Below are 22,149 nucleotides of genomic sequence, written 5' to 3'. Positions count from 1 at the left end.
ACTACTCAGAGCTAGACTCACACTCTTTTTTACTTCTACAGTTTGAGCTGACTGGGCACACTGTGTTCGATTTTACCCACCCATGTGACCATGAAGAGCTGAGAGAAATGCTTACACATAGAAATGGTAAGAAGAGGCTACTCTTTAATTTAATGAAAGACGGTTCCTATCAGTGTTGTATAATCAGATGCTGATATTACCAGTTTTGATATTGTTTACCTCATTTACTTGAATAGGGAAAAAGCCTGAATCCACAGTTACCTGGTTACTGAGACTTCTATGGCTTCTTTAGAACAGGCACCAAAGGTATTTAAAGAATAAAATAACTGTGAAGGGGAAAAAAGGAGTCAGTGGAGAGAACTACTTGCTACACTTCACTTCTCAGAGCTCACAACAAATCTAGTTGGGACACTATAGTAAGAGGTGTCAGAAACAACTCAAATTCTACCGAGATCTCACGCTACTTCAGGGGATGGATGTTCTGAGAGATGTGAGTTACTCAGTAGTGCTTTAAAAAAAAAAAAAAAAAAAAAAGTTTGTATCAAATAAAACTATTGAAGATGGAAGGAATGAAAATGCCTAAAAGATAAGAAACATTTAGAGGGTAGGGTGAGTGTAAAGAACATCTTAATTGGTTGATATAGAAGAATTTGAAGATAATAAATCTGTATTTTTCTGTATTGGTCTTGGAGTGTCTGTGCAGGGCAAATCTTTCCACAGGATGCTGGAAGAAGTTATATTTTGGTTGCAGTTCTCAGAAAAGGTATAGAAAAGAATCACGCAGTAGCTTTATAAATTTCAGATGGTTTTAGATCTTGCTTTGGCATGAATTTAGGACGAACCAAAAATATTTAAAGTAAAATGAATCTTCAGCTAATACTGGTCTTTGACTATGCTGTTGCTTCACTGCAGTTCTTTAGTCTGAAGTTACTGTCTTTTTGACACACAGTATATTTCATAGTTTTGTTTTCTCTGTACTAGAATGGAACACACTAATCCCATTTTCTCCAACTGCACTAGCGAAAATTAAAACTTCCACAATCCTTTTACTCATCAGCCATTTGCAGGCTCAGTGTAGACTGTGCGATTGAGCTACTATATTTTCACTGCAGCAAATAGGGGAAAAAGTTCAGATATTGGATAGGTGGCAGCCAAGCAAAGCCACTGTGCTTATTGAAGGGGAGAATGTCACGGAGGGTAGGTTTACATTGCAGGTGGGGTGTAATTTCCAACTTGGATAGACATACCTGTACTAACTTCGATTGAGCTAGCACACTAAAAAGAGCAGTGTAGCTGTGACGGTGTGGGCTAGCTACCTGAATACTTACCTAGGGTCTCGGACAGGATTGTACGCAGGTGGCTAACCTTAACTGCCACCCGCACTGCTATTTTTAGTGCGCTGGTTTGATCAAAGCTAGCACAGATACTTCTACCTGAGCTGGAAATTATACCTCCAGCTGCATTGTAGACCTACCCTGAGTCCCTGGAATGATTAAACAGAAGATGATTATAAATTCCTACATGTCATCAAAATGTGTAGGACTTGATTCTGTTTTCTCACACCAAGGTAAATCAGGAGTGACTCTGAAGTCAGTGGAGAAGACTAGTTTAAAGCCAGTGTAAAGGAAAAACAGGCCCTTTTAATATTAATACTGAATTTTCTAAATCTTCCTGCCATCATTACTGGTCCATGCATCCAGTGCTAAATTGGATCTTTGTACCTGAAGCAATGCTATATTCAGTACAGCAGGATATAAATGGATCTGTTGCAAAGATAAATTCTTTTTAAAGACTGCCGTTTCATAATAAGTAGATATAATGTAGACCCATTCTGGCATGTCTAAATTAGTCAGTTTTCAACATGGTTTACCTACCCCCTCACTCAAAAGATCTCTTTTCTGTATATAATTGAGTTCTATTTCCTGACTGCAATAACAAAAGTATGTCTTTATTTGTTATCCCTACAAGGCTAACATGGCTTTGAATAACCTAGGTTTTGTTCTGGCTCACATATAACAGAATTATTAACCCGTTTTCAGTCTTGGTGCTAAATATTGCTGTATGTGATCGTACAGGTGTAACTGAAGCTAACATTTGGCTAGCAGAAACATTTATTAGTAATGCTGTACAATCACAGCACAGTTTAGTTTCAGATCCTAGTTTGTTTTTTCAGAATTGTCAATCTGAAAACAACTTGCGTAGATCTAAGTCACCAAGAACCAGTAAATGTGCCATCTTTATACAGCTGCTTCTCAGAGTAGAACCACACATTAAGATGTTTAGACAGATTATTCAGAAAGTAATAATGATGGTAATATTGTGAATTGTAGATTTCTGAATATGCTTTGCCTAGTTCATGCACCCAGAAACTGTGTGCTGTTTTAAAAACTTTGAGTTGATATGTTATTGCTATGATCCTCTGAACATGTGCTTTCTATCCATTTTTCTTCCTGTGAATGTCATAACTGTGTTGTCTTCAGAGTATGAACAGACTAGTGCATAGCTGTAATGTATGCTAGAATGAGCCTGTATTCTGTAAGCTTCCAAATTGTACCAGGTCAAATTGGTGGCCTAAAGTCATTATGAATGCATTCCTGCAAACTAATTCTCCACCACCATCTCCAAACCTCATGTGTCTCCACTCACAAAGGCACTAAGCTGCTTACACTTGTGTTGATGAGGCAGTTTGCACCTTCTCTGCCCAGTCTGAGCAGTTTGTTCCTTTTGAAATAGACCTCTCTGAAATTCAGACTTCTCATTTTTATCACAATGCTTTAAAAATAATGATTGGTCTTCAGAAGTTTGTTAATGAATCCAGGTGCACCACAATTAGATGACTTGTACAGTAACATAAAATGGGATCCATTAATATGAGGTTGCACTAAGATTTCTCCATTGACTTCAAGGGAGTTGAAGGTGTGTTTCAAAACTTGGTTCATACTTATTGTACAATTCTAAGGTCATATATAGACACATTCCTGTATCTGTAACAGGAACTTGGACACAATCTTAACTCCTGCTGTCATGACTATGGTGCTATAATGAAATAGTTTTGGGGGTGAGATGTGTAATAGAACTGTTAGTCTCTAAGGTGCCACAAGTACTCCTTTTCTTTTTACAGAACATGAAGATAGGCAAAGGATGGGGGGGGGAGAGGAGGAGAAATAGGGTGAGAGAACTGTTGAAAGATTAACACATTTATTTGAGCATAAGTTTTTGTGAGCTACAGCTCACTTCATCGGTTGCATTCAGTGGAAAATACAGTGGGGAGATCTGTAGTGAGCTGTAACTCACGAAAGCTTATGCTCAAATAAATGTGTTAGTCTCTAAGGTGCCACAAGTTCGCAAAAAGAAAAGGAGTACTTGTGGCACCTTAGAGACTAACCAATTTATTTGAGCATAAGCTTTCGTGAGCTACAGCTCACTTCATCGGATGCATACTCACGAAAGCTTATGCTCAAATAAATTGGTTAGTCTCTAAGGTGCCACAAGTACTCCTTTTCTTTTTGCGAATACAGACTAACACGGCTCTTACTCTGAAACCTATGGAAATTAAGGAACCATGGCCCCCTGCTTCAAAGAGTTTACAGTGCGAAGTAGAGAAACACAGAACATGAACACAGGTTTCAGAGTAGCAGCCGTGTTAGTCTGTATTCGCAAAAAGAAAAGGAGTATACAGACTAACACGGCTGCTACTCTGAAACCTGTGTTCATGTTCTGTGTTTCTCTACTTCGCACTGTAAACTCTTTGAAGCAGGGGGCCATGGTTCCTTAATTTCCATAGGTTTCAGAGTAAGAGCCGTGTTAGTCTGTATTCGCAAAAAGAAAAGGAGTACTTGTGGCACCTTAGAGACTAACCAATTTATTTGAGCATAAGCTTTCGTGAGTATGCATCCGATGAAGTGAGCTGTAGCTCACGAAAGCTTATGCTCAAATAAATTGGTTAGTCTCTAAGGTGCCACAAGTACTCCTTTTCTTAATTTCCATAAAATCCCTTGTAGTGTTCCAGATGGTATAGAGCTGTTTGTCAATAAAGGCTGCTATGGGTCAAAACAGAGCCAAGTACCCATTATTAAGGAGCTGTGATTCTCCTTCAACATCAATCCCACCCTGAGTGGCTAGGCATCAGCTTCGGTCCCAGTCTTGGAGACCTCTATGCAGCAGCAGCATGTTACTCTCAGTAAATCATGCAGATGATTAATCCTGAATTGAAATAGTGTTGTTTGTTTGTTTGTTTGTTTGTTTGTTTGTTTTTTAAATACTGAAAACCTGAAGATAGGCCAAAATTGGTACAATATATCTAGCCTTCTTTTTTTCCCCACCCACCATGAGTTATTGGGTGTGGAGAGGGTTCAGACTAATTTTCTTGTGTGTTTAAAATAGAGATGGGGGAAGAACAATACACATTAATTCTCAGTCAGTCTCTCTCTCTGTTTCCCCCCTGTCTGTCCTCACGTTGAAATCAGGGGGATTACTGTAAATGGAACCTTGAACCTATCCTTGTTTTGGCAGGTCCAGCATTGCAATATCCTCTTTTGCCTATCTCAGAGTAAAAACTTACCTGAAAACTCCTCATATCTAAAATGCGGTCAGGCCTCCCAGCATGCATCATTCACACAAAAATAACCATTTCATCCCTACTTTCATGTGTCCTTTATTCTAGTCACACAGCTAGTTTTGCTGCACTTATTTGAAGCTTGTGAAGGTGATGAAATACTCACATTTCACTTAATATTTTTTATTAGGTCCTATGAAAAAGGGCAAAGAACAGAATACAGAGCGTAGCTTTTTCCTCAGAATGAAGTGCACACTGACCAGCAGGGGAAGGACCGTGAATATAAAGTCTGCAACATGGAAGGTAACCAACCATGGGGTATACATGAATGCTGATATAACTAGAACCTTTGCTTTTCAGATCTCATCAGGTGCAAGTATCCACATTTGGAACAAAGTATAAAATAATTAGCTTGCAGCAGTGCAATTTAGCATTCTGCAATTTCTTGCTGATTTGGTAAAACCTACAGTGCACTCTTTTGACTAGAAGTTCTTAAGTATGCTGCACTGCAACTTAGAACACGCCTAGGATGTAACTGAACAGTCATTTTCAAAATAAGAGAACCTTTTTAATACTGACCTTTCAACTTAAATCAGGAATCACTAATCATTATTAAAATATTTGTGTGAAGCTTCCTGCTCTTGCATAAAACTAACTAGGATTACATCATGATGATGACTGATCCTGATTGACTTTAAAGTGGTTACCACAGTTAAGGTCACTTTGTGAAGGAGCCTAGCATTATTATACCTCTTTTGCTGGTTCTCCCCCACACCATAACTGGAATAAAATATAGCTAATTTGAGTCTCTTTAAATGGATCCATCTTCTCTCCCAGATAAAATATGATCACTTTTAATATGTCCTGTGACTACACTCTGTTCAGAAAAGTTTTTCCATGGCTTTCAGTTTCATGTATTCATGATCAGCTCCCCACTCTTAGAAACAATTCTGACTTCAGACTCAGGGAGGCAAAGTGATTGCCAGGCTTTTGTCTTTCAGGAATATTTGGAGTTTGTTGGAACTCTCTCCTTCCACCTTCATCCCCACAAAGAATGCAAAATACAGCTTTGTCTTCTATCTCTGTTTCAAACAGAATATAAGCTGTGTCTTCTGTCTGTGTTTCAAATTGAAGTACAAGCAATCAAACACCATCTGCTAATGCACAATGTCACTGATGAGTGATTGCACTCGTCTGTTGGCTGTAGAGGCAATTTTCAAAGATGAATCAATTAACTTTAGTATAAATTCAGTGAGCACCAAAAAGGAAAAAAAGTTGGTAGCCAACTTAACATTTTTAATGTGCATAGTGTAAGTGGGGAGGAATTTTTTTTTTAACATAACTGTAGCAGATGTCATGTATATTGCTTGAATGCTGCTATTGCATTTTGGTTACGGACACCAATAGCTCACCTTGGGCACAGGGAGAGAGGATGGCCACTGCCCACTTATGAAACTAAAACCGTTATTATGTCAATCTCCTTTTCCAATACAGAACTTAGTTTTTTAAATGTTTTTCCCCCTCCCCCCGCCCCGTAGGTACTTCACTGCACAGGGCATGTTCGTGTGTATGATACCTGCAATAATCAGACTCTCTGTGGATATAAAAAGCCTCCCATGACATGCTTGGTGTTGATCTGTGTACCTATCCCTCATCCATCAAACATTGAAGTCCCTTTGGACAGCAAGACATTCCTCAGTCGCCACAGCCTGGATATGAAATTTTCATATTGTGATGAAAGGTAAAGCTAAATATAAGCTCTGACAAACATTCAATGCATTATTGTAGTTTTTATACTTGTGGGTAGTTTTATTGCTTAACTTTCACCTATCTATAAAACTGAGTTCATATGTGATACTTCAGGTTTTACCTAGCTTGTCATTTTTTAATTGGTCAATATATTTTATGTAAAAAGCAAGGATTTCTTTTTTTTTTTAACCTGAGAAGTTTACTACATTAAGGAAATAATTCCTGTATGGAGTCATCACTTTTGGAAGAATTTGAATTGGCAAAGTAGCACCTTTCACCCAGAAGGATCTAAAGGCATTTTAAAAATCAGATACCCTTTTACCCATCAGTGAAGTGCAGCCACCTCTGGGGTGTAACACAGCTGCTAATTTCAGTGTTTTGTATTTCTTTATAAACCTTTCTTGCATGTGTACAATTGACCACTTCTGAGCAAAATGCATTTATCTAACAAGCTCGCAGTGAAAACTTAGTTTGTCAAGTTCAGAATATGGAATGAGTAACTTTACAACATTGGATTTAAAACTCCGATCAATACCAGTGCATGCTGCTACTTCTTGATAGAATAAGCAGTGGTCGGAGATTGCTGCTTCTAACGTAAACTGTCGCTTCATCAGGTTGCTGTTAGATTCAAACAAATATTGTATGTTAGTGCAAGTGTTTTTTCAGAACTCGTTTGCATGCAGAAATTGCACTGATTCAGCCAGTTTAGTGAGATCAGTGCCATTTCTGTGTGTTCTGTTTCTCTGGTTTCTTTTGTTATAGGCAGCTAAACTGAGTGCTCTTGTTTTTGTTCTGTGTACAACACTGCCATCTAGTGGTTAAAGGGATTGCGCTTGTAAAAGTTAGGATTGCTGAAATTTCAGATTCTTATTCATCTTAAACAATTACAGAATAAAATAGTGCTGAAGCAGGTATAATATCTTATCTATATTTGATTTAACTTCTGAATATAGTATTAGTACAAATGGCATACTACATCCTTTCAGAGTGCATCCATTGTCCTGTATTTAATAAGAGAAAAATTGATGTATAAAGAGCTGAGATTAGATTTTAATATCCAGAAGTGGAGGGTTATGAACATTCCAGCTGGTAGTAAAACTGTGCCTAGAAAGACTAGTGGAATAGGACTATGAGATCTTTGAGTTAGGCAAACATCAGAAGAGACAAGTTTCCTCAGTTTAACCTGCTTGAAAGGAAAACTCTCATTTTAAACGCACCACTGTTGTTGGCAATGTATTCATCTGGGAGTTTCTGGTTTGGAAGAGATTGTATCTTTAGAGCCATTAACATCTACATTAACTATATTCATCTAATCATAAAAATAAATGATTGTTAGCCAAGAGGTCAGGGATGCAGCACCATGCTCTTGTGACCCTACACCTCTGACAGCCACAAGCTGGGACTGGACGGCAGTATGGATCACTCAGTGATTACCCTGTTCTGTTCATTCTCTCTGAAGCACTGGTACTGGTCGCTGTTGGAAGATGGGATACTGGGCTTATATGTAACATTGGTCTGACCCAGTAGGGCCATTCTTATGTTCTTATCTACTTCTCTATTTCTGCTTTCACTTAACTTTTTTTCTTTCTTCTTTTCAATTTAAAGAATTACAGAGCTGATGGGATATGAGCCAGAAGAACTCTTGGGTCACTCCATCTATGAATACTATCATGCTCTGGACTCTGATCATCTGACCAAAACTCATCATGATAGTAAGTGGAAAGACAGACCTATAACTCTCTGTAATTTAAGTCCTTTAGATAAGATAGGGAGGGTGTGTGTAGGGAGGGAACTACTTGAAAGTTTTTAATAGCAAGTGTGGCTCTGAAATGATTGATTGTTTTTGCTTTAGAATAATGAAGTGACTTTTTATAGCTAAAGTTGACCTTTCTGCTTTAGTGTTCACTAAAGGGCAAGTGACTACAGGACAGTACAGAATGCTTGCTAAACACGGTGGATATGTCTGGGTTGAGACTCAAGCAACTGTTATATACAGCACTAAGAACTCCCAACCACAGTGCATAGTGTGTGTAAATTACGTCTTGAGGTAAGCTGTGAGTAGTTAAACACTTTTTGCATGTTTCTTTATTGTAGATTGAGCCAAAGCCCAAAGGATCTGACCTCATATTAGATAGGTTCTGGCATTTACTATCTCCTTTACAAGCAATGCTTTGCATTCGCCTAGAAAATTGCCAGTTACAGGGTTAAGGGAGCAATAAACTGAGAAGTAGAGTCGCTCTTTAATGTATACCTAGAACTCCCATTGATGTCAATGGGGAAATCTGAACGTAGAATTAGGATGGACTCTGCAGGAGGGGTGCGGCGGGGGTTCAGGGCAGGGGGTTGGAGTGCAGGAGGGAGCTCAGGATAGGCGGTTAGGGTGTGGGGTGCAGGAGGGGTGCAGGCTCTGGCCTGGCGCCACTTACCTCAAGCAGCTCTGGGGTGGCAGCGGCACACAGCAGGGCTGGCAACCCTGCGAGCTGGATTGAAAGCCCTGATGGGCCGGATCTGGCCCATGGGCCTTAGTTTGCCCTCCCCTGGTCTAGATAGATGTCCAGATCTCTAATTTTACCTTTTTGTCTGGAGTTTTTCAGTGGTGTGTTAACTCCGTCACTCTTTAACACTATTTAACTCTCTGTTAAAATATAACCTTTCCTCCCGCTTCTTCATAAGTGTGACTTTTTTTGTTTCATCAAAACTTTAACTTTTCACTGGTAAAATAACTGCATTGCTAATATTGACTGCAACTTGCTGTTTTTGGAAATCTTTTGAACTTCTTCAAAATTCTGAATTAATCTGTAATAACCAGTAAAACAGCATATAATTGTTGTGTAAAAAAAAAAAAATTAAGATTTCCATATCTGTGTTTGGTATTTTTTTAATCTGTTTATTACTGACATTTTAATAAAGCACAGCCATCATAATTACTTACGTGAAGTTATCCTTTTATATGATCACAATTGGTTTCTGAAAAGATTGAATTTGGGGGATGAATGGGCAATAAAGAATTTTAAAAACTTCTGTGTTAATGAAAATGCATATGACGAGCAAAGAGAAACAAAATAGAATTGGCAGAATTGTTTCTGAACTTCCCATGAGCTGCTAGCTGCTCTTTAAAGAATAGTCTTTCTTTTTGGTTTTGACAGTGAGATTGTACAGAAGGAGTTATTTCTTTCCCTTGCACAGACTGAGTGCATGCTGAAACCAGTGGAGTCTCCTGATATGAAAATATTCAGCAAGGCTGACCTAGAAGATACTAACAGCCTCTTTGAAAAACTTAAAAAGGAACCAGATGCTTTAACTTTGCTCGCACCAGCTCCTGGAGACACGATTATCTCTTTAGATTTCAGCAGTAATGGTGGGTTTGTGTTTAAGTCAGAGACCCTATTGATTAATCATATTAGTGTATGTTAAAATAAACATTAGAAAATAACTTCCTGGTATCACTTGCTTAACAAAAAATATTTCAGCTGCTGTTATTTAATGAGGTCCATAGACCCACTCAGCGCTTTTACTTAGGTTGCTTGTTTTTTTTTAATTTTTATAGAGAGTGATGAGCAACAATATGATGAAGTTCCTTTGTATAATGATGTAATGCTCCCCTCATCCAGTGAGAAATTGCAGAATATAAATTTGGCAATGTCCCCACTTCCTGCCTCTGAAACTACAAAGCCACTTCGTAGCAATGCTGACCCTGCACTCAATAGAGAAGTTGTATCAAAGCTGGAGCCAAACACAGAGCCACTTGAACTTGCATTTTCCAGCCACCAGAGGCAAGAACAGCCAGCCAGCCCTTCTGATGCAAGCACTAACCAAAGTTCACCTGAGGTCAGTCATACAATTTGGGAAGACAGTCATCCAAATAAATGTGCAGTAGGCTTTTGAGTAAATATCTCTAGACACTATGACATGAACAGAGTTTTTTTTTTTTTAAAGAGTATTTGCAAAATTGTTTTGATTGTATTTATAAATTGTGGCCATGTACTGTTAAATTATATTTGCAGCATGACCTGTCAATAAAAAATTACTTTACTTTTCAGTTTGAAAGCTATATTTTCAGTTTTTTAAAAAATTAGAAATTAAAACTGCATATGAAGCATGTAACTGTTTTGAGTATGTCTTTTAAAGAACTTAAGATTCAGAGATATGCTTATTGCAATTAATGAGTGAGTTACAGCAAATCAGTGTATAAACTTCTGACACATTTATACCTGTCCCACAGTCCCCAAATTGGGGCAATCTATTAAAACTGATGATGGTGAAAACTCTGGGCATATTTAGATGAATGCAAATACTATCCAGTCCCATTGAGTTTTCATGAAATTTTTGCAATTATAGTTTGGTTGCACATTTTTATGGGGTTTTTTTAGCGTGAAGCTGTAGAATCATAGGACTGGAAGGGACCTCGAGAGGTCATCTAGTCCAGTCCTCAGTATTACCTAAACCCTTCCTGACAGGGGTTTGTCCAAACTGCTCTTAAAAATCTCCAGTGCTGGACATTCCACAACCTCCCTAGGCAATTTATTCCAGTGCTTAACCACCCTGACAGGAAGTTTTTCCTAATGTCCAACCTAAACTTCCCTTGCTACAATTTAAGCCCATTGTTTCTTGAAACAATGGAAAATAACAGAATGTTGAACCAATTGAAAATTTGTACTTAAAATTGAATTGATTTGTCTTGACAGCCCCGTAGTCCCAATGAGTATTGCTTTGATGTGGATAATGATATGGCTAATGAGTTTAAGCTGGAATTAGTGGAAAAACTCTTTGCAATAGACACAGAAGCGAAAAATCCATTCTCTACTCAGGTATGTACATTAAGTTAAACTTAAATGTCATCTTAAGCCTATCCTAGAGCACAGTATTTGTAAGCTTATTTTATCAAATGTTAAAATTAATGTGTTAAAATACAGGAGCAGTATTTCTGAAAATGGAAGACGAGTTGGTAGCTTGTTTCTAAATAGTTTTTGAGATATAAAAAAATGGTGTTCACAAAGCACTATTCCAGAGGTTTGGGGAGGGGGGAAGTGGCAGACTATTTACAGATGATGAAGGCATTCTTGGGTATTGCACAGATACCCTAGAAACTTTATTTACCCATTTTATTATTCTTTCAGGAAACTGATTTAGACTTGGAGATGTTAGCTCCTTACATCCCAATGGATGATGACTTCCAGTTACGATCCTTTGATCAGCCACCTTCACTGGAGAGTGGTTGTGCCAGCGCTCAGAGTGTGGCCACCAATACCATATTTCAGCAAACTCATACGCCGTCTACTGCCACTGAGGAAATAACACCAGTGAAAACAGAACGCATGGATGACATTAAGACTCTACTTGTTTCTCAGTCTCCTGTCCTCATAATCAATGAAACCAACAGCGCCCCAGCATCACCATATGGTGGAAATCGAAGTCGAACTGCATCTCCAATCAGGGCTGGAAAAGGAACATTGGACCAGACGGAGAAATCTTATCCAGGAACACCCAATTTGTTAACAGTCACTTTGAGTAAAAGGTATTTTAAAAACGAAGCTGAAATCCCGTTACCCATTAATCTTGAAGAAATTAGCCTGTACAGTATTATCTGCTGTTGTCTTTGATCTCTTTTTTTGAATAAGCTATACACCTTAGTTTGTGCTTTAAAAGAAGATTTTAGGTTTAGTGCACTTCAACAGTAGACTGGAGTTAATTTCCCAGAACTTTGTTTGCATTTTTATTTACATCAAGCCTTTGTATAGAAAACAAACAATTGAACCATTCTTGTTCATATTTTTGTTCTGCTCCTCTTCATACCTGAGTTGTGCAAATAAAACAGTCCAGTAGGCCAATTGAGAGAGGGTATGCATAAGTAATTTCTTGCCCAGTTTGTGATGAATGCAGAGACTGTAGTTATGCCTTAAGCTTAGATGTTATGCTTAAAATAAGTCAGACTTCAGCAATATGGATTATGAGCATCCAAAACAGATTTTTATCATGACATACAGTGTCACCAAATCAGAATTTCAATCCATTGGATAAAACAAAGTAGCTTTCCCTGTGCATGGACATGCAAAATGGACATTTTAACTGCTCTCCCCATGCCTGCTGTCTAAGGAGGGACAGCAGAACGACAAACACTTAAGCTTCCTCTGTTTTTCTGTAGAGAAGAACTTTTTAAAGGACAGCCAGTTTTCCATGTTAGGATCAGAAGTAGTTGACTTAGCAAGATTTAAAGCTAGAATTCTTTCTAATCATAGAAAATTAGGACACATAAATAACTTGACTGTCACTGTGAAATATTTATTTTACAAAGTGTTTATAAAAGACTGGCTTGAGGATAGTAGGAACTTTAATGGACTGAATCAATTTTTCTTAGATCTGCAATGAATGAAGAACTAAATCCAAAGATGCTGGCTTTGCATAACTCTCAGAGAAAGCGAAAGATGGAATATGATGGCTCGCTTTTTCAAGCAGTGGGAATTGTAAGTTTTGGTATTATTTTTCTTTTAAAATTAGTTGTAATCTTACTGTTTCCAGAATTAACCACTGATATAGAATCTTGACTTTAGCTAGTGTCGTACAGCAAAATCCTGTGACCAAAGTAATCCATTTAAGTTCATAACATCCTATGTCTTCCTGAATGCAAACCCCCTGATTTTCAATTCTTTCCCACTGTCAAAATAGTTTTAAACTACCCTCTGCACCCAGACAAATTTCTCAGTTAGATAGAAGATAAACTTTTCACTTGTGAAACAGTTTTCTGGAATGTGTTTCTTAAGGAGAAAATAAGGCATTGTAAGAACACGAGACTAAAAAGAACGTTCACCTGCTAACAATGCATGTCATTGCTATTTCAAACTTTATCTACATGTCCCTCAAAATCAGAGACAGTGCAAATAGCTGGAACAGGAGCAGCACAGATTTGGAAAGATGTGTAAATCCTACAAATAGAAATATATTTATAGTTATATACATTTGTGCCTTGAATAGACACAATCAGAATGTTAGAATGGGAACGTTATGGGCTAAAAAGAGGGTTGAGGGCATAGTCTGTCCTGTAGTTAGTCATTGTACTTGTGAATAACCCATCACTTGTCCTTATAGCACCTGAAAAATTCCTTTTAAACAGCTATGTAGTTTGTATTGTTTCACTTACCAGGGTGTTTCACAACTTTATCATCTTGCATACAATTATTTTAGCAAAATTCCATCTGGGGATTTTTGGTTTGGGGTTTGTTTGGGGTTTTTTTACACTGAGTCAGTATTCTGAAATACTGGGATTTGACATTAGTACAGCTACGTTTCTCTCTCCTTGATGTATCTTGAGAACTTCAGAGAGATCTCTTATTGCCTATGTCACTTGTCAAATAAAATCCCATTTCTTTTAAAAACTTCATACAAGTTAATTCTCTATCTCGTATGCGTCTCGAGACTTTGATTCTTTGATGGTCTGAAATATAAGTGTGGTCTTAGAATGTGTATGTAGCAAAAAAAAAAAAACAACAACAAAACACCCCATGGCAGCAAGTCTTAAAGCCTGGGTCAACTGACTTGGGCTTGTATTGCAGGACTAAAAATAGCAGTATAGACATTTGGGCTCTGGTTGGAACCTGGGCTCAAAGATCCTCGCCCCGGTTGGCTACGTTTCGGAGCCTGAGCCCGAATGCCTGCACTGCCGTTTTTAACCCCACCACACAAGCCCTGCAAGCCTGAATCAGTTGACCTGGGCTCTAAGACTTGCTACCAGGGACTCTTTGTTTTGTTTTTTCTGTTTTGCTTTGTAGCTGTAGGCTAGCATGCCCTAGAGTGCAAGCGTGTTTTCTTCCGAATTGCGAATTATCCCTACATCCTGTCCTGGCTTTGGAATGACAGCCAGTAAACAAAATGTAAGCAATCTGACCTCTTGTCTCCCAGAAGGCTGGGGAAAACTTGTTGTACATCCAGTTCTTCTGTAAAGCTCCTGAAGCTTTTTTTAGGTAATTTAGAGACTCTTGTTTTTATTCTCCTTAGCTTCTCTTAATCTTTTTATTTAAAAAAAAAAAATTCTAACACTGTGTTTTCATTCTCTTTGCTCTTTGCATTCACATGCATGTTTGGTTTTTCCTGATTAGCCTTTTATGAATTTGTCATTCTCCATCAATGTTCTAATGATTCTTGCTGCATGTGTCTTACTTATTGTCGCTATGACTGCCATATTTTTCCCATTTAGGCCATTTCAACAGGTGTCACCACTGATAAAATAGCAAATGATCTGTGCTAGCTTCATGTATTGCAGTGTAAGCCAGCTGCTATAATTAAGGTTCTGTTCAGGCTTCCATTTATACAGTGCCTCTCATCCCCTTTTTTCTCACGTTCATAATTTTCTCAGTTTCTCGTTTTAGCTAAAATTTCCATTACTGATTTTGTCTCTGCTTAAAGGCAACGTCTTTCTGGCCACATATTTGAAAAATTACTATTTTTAACACAGGTAACTCAAAGGTTGTGCTTTAAAAGATTAAATTTTCCAGTGCCTAGGTCGGGGTGGCCAAACCATGACTCGTGAGATGCATGCGACTCTTTTACAGTTAGCCCACCACCCATTCTCCGCCTACCAGACTGGGGGGAGGGAGCTTGGAACTTCTGCCCTGCAGCAGGGTGGTGGTGGGGCTAGGGGCTTCTGCCAGAGATGACTGGTGCCCGCTGAGAGGGGGGACACGAATTAAAGGACTCTCCTTTCCTCTCCCCCCCCCCCAACTTGTCATGCTTGCCCCTCGCACACTATCCCCTCTTACCCTCAAGCGGCCCCTCCCTGCAGCTCCCAGGTGTTAAATCCGCATGGAGAGGTAGCTCCTGCAGGGAGGGGCAGCTGCTTTAGCTCTGCGGAGAGAGGCAGCAGCAAAATCAGCGGCTCTCCCTGCAGCTCCTAGCTGTTTGCCACTGCCTTTCCCTGCTGCCTCAGCTCCCAGCTTGCTGGTTCCAGCAGCTGCCGTGCAGGGAGGAGGCCCAGCAGCACCATGTGACCAAGCAGGGAAAGCAAACCCTGGCAAAAATCTGGGGGGGGGCACATGATCCCAGGCATCCCCCTCACCTGTCAGCTCTGGCTTCTGCCCGGCTGGGAGGGGGGTTTCGGGGCTTCAGCCCTGCGGGGTGCGCATGCTGGGGGCTCGGGGCTTCAGCCCTCTGGGGCACATGTGCCAGGGCTTAGGGTTTCAGCAGGAGCAGGGCTGAAGCCCTCAGTCCGTGCAGGCGCCCCCTGTGGGGCTGAAGCTCTGAGAGACACGCAGCCACCCCCACCCCTTGCAGAGACGAAACCCTGAGCAGGCGCCTCTCGCAGGGCTGAACTCTGAAATCTCCCCTCCACACAGGGCTGGAGCCCCAAGCCCCAGCAGGCGCATGGGGCTCTTGAACTTCTGATGATTGAGGGTCAGTAAATTTGACCACCCCTGTGTAGGTTTTACTGAGGACTAGTTCCAAACCAGCTTGTACAGCCTGCCCCAAATGGAGTTGTAAGCATTTGAAATGTGTGTTGCGCATGTGTAAAAGAAAACTGCCGCTAAGTTTAGGTTTATACTCTCTCATATTTTAGGGTTATGTAAATATAGATCCTGGTTTTGAAGAGCTACACATAAGATTTTATGCTCCTGTCAGTGTAGCGTTCCATAGTTCTGTGCATGAAGAGAAACTGGAATATACTATTGTGTAACTTTTTTTTAAAACAAGGACATTTAGGGTACATCTACACAGCAAACCTCAGAGCTTGGATCTACAGACTTGGGCTCAGGGGGCTTGCACTACAGCACTAAAAATAGCTGGGTAGACGTTCCGGCTCGGGCTGGAGCTTGAGCTCTGAAGCCCACCCCTGAACCCAAACATCTACATAGCTATTTTTAGCACTGTAGCATGCCCCACTGTAGACGAGGGTCTGAGACTCTTTTGCCATGGTGCTGCTTGCTGTGTAGATGTATCCTTGGTTAAAAAGAAAAATACATTGGTGTAATAAGATTTCAAAACGAATGAATCAAAGGTTAGGAAAGGTAATGTGAACTGTTACGTTGCGCAAAAAAATATACTAGTTATATACTAGTACAATGTGGCTGAGTTAACCTTACTGTGAAAACGTAACTTTTAAATCTTCTGACTATTGAGTCATTCGTTTTAACCTTTTTTACACCAAAGTCAGGTTTTCTTGTTTCTATAGATTTCACATATGCAGAAAATTCTTAGCGAAAAAGTGAAGTAATTCAAAGTGAAAAGCAACATACCTGAATATGTAAGTCTCTAGGATTTTCCCAACATTCCACTGTCTTCACCCCTCCATGTTCAACAGCCAGAGAAAGGACAGAACTTCCAAATCCAGGCATCAGTATTAGCACTCTTGCCAGCTGTTGCCCAGCTTCTAAGCATTTCTGTAAATGGTTGGCTTTTCCTTTTGTCTTGCTTTCTGGTTTAGCAGACCTGTTTTCTTACCTATTCCAGAAAGCAATAACTTTCCTATGAAGGCACACAGAGCCTTCTGCTCTCTCCTGTACCACAGAATCTCTTGTCTGCTGCTGTCAAAAGTGATTCTAGAGCCACGCCTGTGATTGGACGAGTCAGGATTCCAAATTGGTAGGGCCCGACCAAATTCAGGGTCCATTTTGATCCATTTCATGGCAAGAGGGTTTTAAAATTGGTCAATTTCAGGTTTTCACAGTGGTGTAACTGTGAGGGCCCCAACCCAAAAGGTACATGGAGGTGGGTCTGAACTCCCCCCTGAGAGCAGCCCTGCAGGTGAAGAAGAAATCCTGCCCCCCCACCCCCCGCTCAGCCTGGACTCTGGCTGAGGCGGATCAGATGTCAGGAGGAGGGGCTGATTTCTTGGTCCGTGACATGTTTTTCATGGCCATGAGATTGGTAGGGCCCTACACGTTGACAATGAGAACAAAAGAAAGGGGGCATCTGAGCTGGGAGGCAAGATAATTGCCGTGTGGGAGCAAAATTCACATAACTAGATATAAAAACTATTTAACCTTTTGTGCACGTGGGGATTGGGAACAGTAGTAATGCCATAGTAGTTCTCTCTTCTCCTGTGTCTTTTATTTCCATTCACTTCAGTGAATTCTGCTGCCTCCTCAGACAGTGGGAGTGACCAGCAAAAGTAGTAAGGGATGGCTGGGGGGGGGGGTGTATGTATACATATACATGCACCCTGATTTTGAGGATGGTATTTGGTTTTATTAAAACTAAGGTTATCTTTATCCTTCTTAATGTTTTTTGTTTTTAAACTGACTCGCTTTTACTTTTAAACATCAGTCTACACTAATTTGCTCTTAAACTTTCTCTCTCAGATACTGAATGAATTCAGCTTTAAATAGTAGCAGCATGTTAGTAACTATAGTGACAAGAACTGGTGATTGATTTCCTCTTGAAATTTTTGCATACATGAGCTGCCGAAATAAGTGGTTTGGGGTTTTTTGTTGATTTTTTCTTTTTTTTTTTAAAGGGATCTTTATTCCAGCAGTCAGAAGATTGTGGAGCGAATGCATCACTTTGTTGGAAACGTGTAAAAGGGTGCAAATCTAATGGCCAGAATGGAGTGGGACAAAAGACAATCATCTTACTATCAACTGGTTAGTGTTCGTATATGTGGGAGTGAGGGGGGAAATTAAATATTATTAAAGCTGTATTGGCTAATGGAACTTGTCTTGCCCTATACACTAATTTGGGAAATGTAAAATACAGTAAGTATTGTGCCCTTATCTTTATCTTCTTCCTTTTTAGATATAGCGAGTAAGCTCCTAGGACAGTCAATGGATGAGACTGGACTACCACAACTTACCAGTTATGATTGTGAAGTAAATGCTCCCATACAAGGCAGCAGAAACCTGCTACAGGGTGAAGAATTGCTCAGAGCTCTGGATCAAGTTAACTGAGTTTTCACAATATTTGTTCTTTTTTTGGACACTGGAGAATCATCACCTAAAGCAGTCTATTTATATTTTCTATATCTGATTTTAGAAGCCTGGCTACAATACTGCACTAATTCAGTTAGTTCCGTTTCGATCCCCTTTCTACTTTACTTATTTTGACAGACTTTTTTCATATAGTCTTTATGTAACAACTCAGATTATAGTGCATTTTCATAGTTCTTTGGTACATAGACTTTAAGTCCATTACATTTAAAACATCCTTGCAATAGCAGCTTTGAAATATGCACCTGTTTTTAAAAACGTATTTATTTTTTATTATTTTTGGCTGGAGAGTTTCACTGAAAGATTCTTATCAGTAAAATGTTACACAGTAAAACTGTCAATACTTCCTGCCTGCTCTTCATAAGTAGTGGGAAGATGTATGCTTTGTCAGTTATTTTAAAACAAATTTTTATTTTAATGATTTTTTTATATGAAACAACAATGCTTTGCAGCAGTGCATTGTAGCCACAATCGCACAATATATTTTCTTAAGAAAAATACCAGCAATTCCTCATGCAATATAGTCTACATTTATAAAACTAGTTTTTAAGGAGAAGAATCTTTGACAGTTTGTTTGTTTTTTGCCTACGAAATCATGTTTAATTCTCGAGGATGTCATTGTTTTAGTCATGTTGTAATATAAACTGTGTTCTTAAATGCTGTATTATGCTTATGACTGAAATGAGTATTAAGTAAAAGGGAAGGGTTTTATCTGGAAAGGACTATAACAGCATTTTATTTGGATACATTCTCTTAATTTACAGAGAGGATTTGATGTTCCTAAAGTAGTCACTTCGCCAGCTCAGAAAAATCCCTGCCTGTAGTTGTGGAAGTTCATGCTAATATTGTGTATCTGAGATTAAATCTAAATGTTTTGTTTACCCTGTGTGGTATAGGTGATATTTCAAGCAGATCGTAAGACATCATGCATTGTTAGCAAAGTTGCCTAGTACATCACTGAGTTGCTCAATATTTGATGTTTTGGTTTTTATGCACCTTGTTGCTGTTAACATCCATGTATTCATGTAGATTTCAATAACTCAATATATTTTAGAAACCTTTTGATTTTGAAATGAGTAGTTGTCTCACAAACATCCTATTTCCTATATGTACTGTACAAATTTTTCATTCACTCATTCTTTCTCTCTCTGTGGTTGGATCTAACACTAACTGTATTGTTTTATTACATCAATAAACTATATGTGGACCAGGCCCCCTTGGGAAGTGTGTTATCTATTGAGAACAGTGACCTCTTGATTTTGTTGTTTATGTGGTTACTGCTAATCGGTGTGCACTGATTTCAGTAAAATCATCTCTAAGACGTTAAAAATGAATTTCCTGATGCTGACCTCAAAACCTATCAAGTCAATCATTTATCTGAGCCTATTCCGTACTAAATAAATTTTCAGGACAAAGACTTGTGCAGTCATTGCCAATAGATTTTTAAGTAAATGTTTAATTTTCCTTTTTTGTCAAGCATACGATCAGTTATTAAACATGGAATGAAAGTGGGAGGGAAAATATCGTTTTTGTGATAACAAGGGCAAATATTTCCATACTCCACCAGCTGTCAAGGTAACTATCAAAGACAAAGCACGTAAAAATTTGTCCCAGAAATCCGTTAAATTTGGACTCTTGGCATATACATAAGATGAAAAATGCACCTGGCACTTGATTAAAGATATGGAATTTTGCTAAACTCTAAATGTGACTGTATCATCTGCTCGGCTCTAGTTTTGGTGGCAAGGTAACGGTTTTCATTTTGCTACATTAGAATGTGGTGTCACTAGAACCTGTCACATACACGTGGAATGATAGTATAGCTTCGGTCTCAACTTTAAGGCAATCACACGGCAATATTTTAAAAATCATGCTCGTAGCAATCTTCTTATATACTTGATACACAATTTAAACCCTTCCTGGAATCCATACTTTCTGTAGCAGTTACACAAGTGTGGTAAATTTGTCAAAAACACCTAAATGACTTAAGGGCCTTGGCTCCCATATAACTGAGTCGCTTTGAGAAATGGGACTTCTCATTGAAAGTCAATGGGACTTGAAGGGTAAAATGCTCAAGAGTGCCTGTCTTTTACAAATTGTTAACTTGCTAAAAACATTCAAAAAATAAATCCATTTCTAAAACTATTATCTGGATAAGATGCAAAATTCTCAGACTGAGAAGCCAATATTTTTACAATTAAATAGGGAATGTATTGGCATTTACTTCTGAGAAAACTTAAATGCAAGGAGCTTGAAAGTCAGTTACAAGATACTGCCAAAAGTCTAGGATCTGGGTTGAGTGTGTTGGGAAAGAAAGGAAAAAAATACTGTACTTAGTTACAGAACTAGAACTTGTCCAGTTTATCGACTTTTACAGATACCTAGGCCAAGATTTTTAGGTTCCTGTTCTTGAACTGTCTGGTCCATAAGGCCTCTTACATCCATATCTGGGCAAAATGTTCAAAAATGCTGAATACTCAGCAGCTCAAATAGCTCAGTTGGCGCTGAGGATGCCCATCCGCTTTCAAAAGTCAGGATAAACTCAATTAAGAGCCTAACTAAGCACCTGTTTTTGATAATCTTGGTTGTAAAGTTCAAATGCAAGAGAGTATATGACAAATAACATGCTTTATACAATATGAAAATTAGAAAGTAACCTTTAACACTGGACAGGCTTTGAATCCAGACTTGTAAAGCTAGCCTTTAAATATGTGACCAAAACTGTATAGTTTGTCAGTAAATCCAAGGGAAAGAAGTTACCACTCACTGTTTTGATGACCTGCTGGTCCGTCTTCCATGCCATCCCGTTGTCCTTCATCTGCCTCTGAGAAAGTTGCAGCAAAAAGCATGTGCTGAATTCTTCATGGCTTGAGGTGGCAGCTGCCCTCTTTGAGGAGCAGTGAGTGGGCTTCTTGAACAATTTTAAGTCCTCCCTTCCCATTCATAGGTCTAGAAATCTGATTCTCCAATAAGTATCTATAGCTGGCCTATCAGGCATTTGCAAAGACACGTCTCGGTCTCAGGCCAAAGCCTGCAGCTCCACAAATTTGTCCCTTCCACCAATAGAAGTTGATCCAATAAAAGATATTACTTCACTTACCTTGTCGTTCAACAACTTTCCCAACAGACTTGACTTTTCCCAGCTGAAACATGTTTTTGCTAAATCTGCCTTCTACCGTCCTGCTTCATCTTGCCATAGCACTCTTTGGAGCTTATTTTAGAGGTACCTCCCTTGATGACGAGTCACTCCCTTACTAATCAGCCCTTATCTGTGGAAGATAATGAATTATCTGAGGGGGACAATCATACTACAAGAATTGGAGGTAGAGGGGAAAGTTGACTCCATGCAACCCTTGGCTATTAGTTAACTCGAGATGGGACATGTCCCTGCTCTTACTGAGAGATGCCCTAGCAACCCAGGAGGACATTAGAAAACAGACAGGTGGGAAGAGTGTTAGTTGTAGTACTGAAATGTCGGCCTGCACTAACAAGCCCTTGGAGAGTTTAGGTAATGTACCGGTTGAAATGCTGAAGTAAATGTTACTGGTGCACGCTGCCATAGACTCACTGAATTGAATCTTTCTGGGGAAATGCAGACTACAAATTAACTTTTCCTGCAACTGCAGCAAAATCGTAAAAGCTTGCAAATGAGTTACTTTGGGGATTTTTTCCCCCAGAATAGAATCAGGATCTGCTCAATCTGACTTTCATCTTGAGATGATTTACCAGATCCCTGTGGAAACAGGATACAGCACAGTAAGCGATGTGTTGCACTCATTGGAAAGATAAAATAGTTCCTTGTTCCTCATAAATGGAAGAGAGTGTGAAAAGAATACAGCTGCAGACATGGTTAGTGGCTAGTCAGCAAATTTCACTCAACACTAGTCTCATTAAAAAATAACCAAATGTATCTTTAGCATTTGAAAAACTAAAGAC

General features: G+C 39.1%; 1 protein-coding gene across 1 annotated transcript in view; it reads left to right on the top strand.

The window, feature by feature from the left end:
- Window positions 1-19,425, top strand: part of HIF1A (hypoxia inducible factor 1 subunit alpha) — a 42,973-nt gene extending 23,548 nt beyond the window's left edge. The window contains exons 4-15 of the mRNA XM_074956410.1: window positions 42-126; window positions 4,746-4,858; window positions 6,094-6,296; window positions 7,910-8,016; window positions 8,204-8,351; window positions 9,451-9,662; window positions 9,852-10,132; window positions 10,990-11,112; window positions 11,422-11,819; window positions 12,660-12,765; window positions 17,745-17,871; window positions 18,023-19,425. Of these exons, the coding sequence (XP_074812511.1) occupies window positions 42-126; window positions 4,746-4,858; window positions 6,094-6,296; window positions 7,910-8,016; window positions 8,204-8,351; window positions 9,451-9,662; window positions 9,852-10,132; window positions 10,990-11,112; window positions 11,422-11,819; window positions 12,660-12,765; window positions 17,745-17,871; window positions 18,023-18,174 (2,055 nt within the window). The 3' untranslated portion in view covers window positions 18,175-19,425. The remainder of the gene's footprint in view (window positions 1-41; window positions 127-4,745; window positions 4,859-6,093; window positions 6,297-7,909; window positions 8,017-8,203; window positions 8,352-9,450; window positions 9,663-9,851; window positions 10,133-10,989; window positions 11,113-11,421; window positions 11,820-12,659; window positions 12,766-17,744; window positions 17,872-18,022) is intronic.
- Window positions 19,426-22,149: the final 2,724 nt, after the last annotated feature.

This window comes from Natator depressus, chromosome 6 (genome assembly GCF_965152275.1).
Source record: "Natator depressus isolate rNatDep1 chromosome 6, rNatDep2.hap1, whole genome shotgun sequence".
Taxonomy (NCBI): domain Eukaryota; kingdom Metazoa; phylum Chordata; order Testudines; family Cheloniidae; genus Natator; species Natator depressus.
The sequence above is the reverse complement of the archived record's forward strand: the minus strand, read 5'-3'. Positions and strand labels throughout refer to the sequence as shown.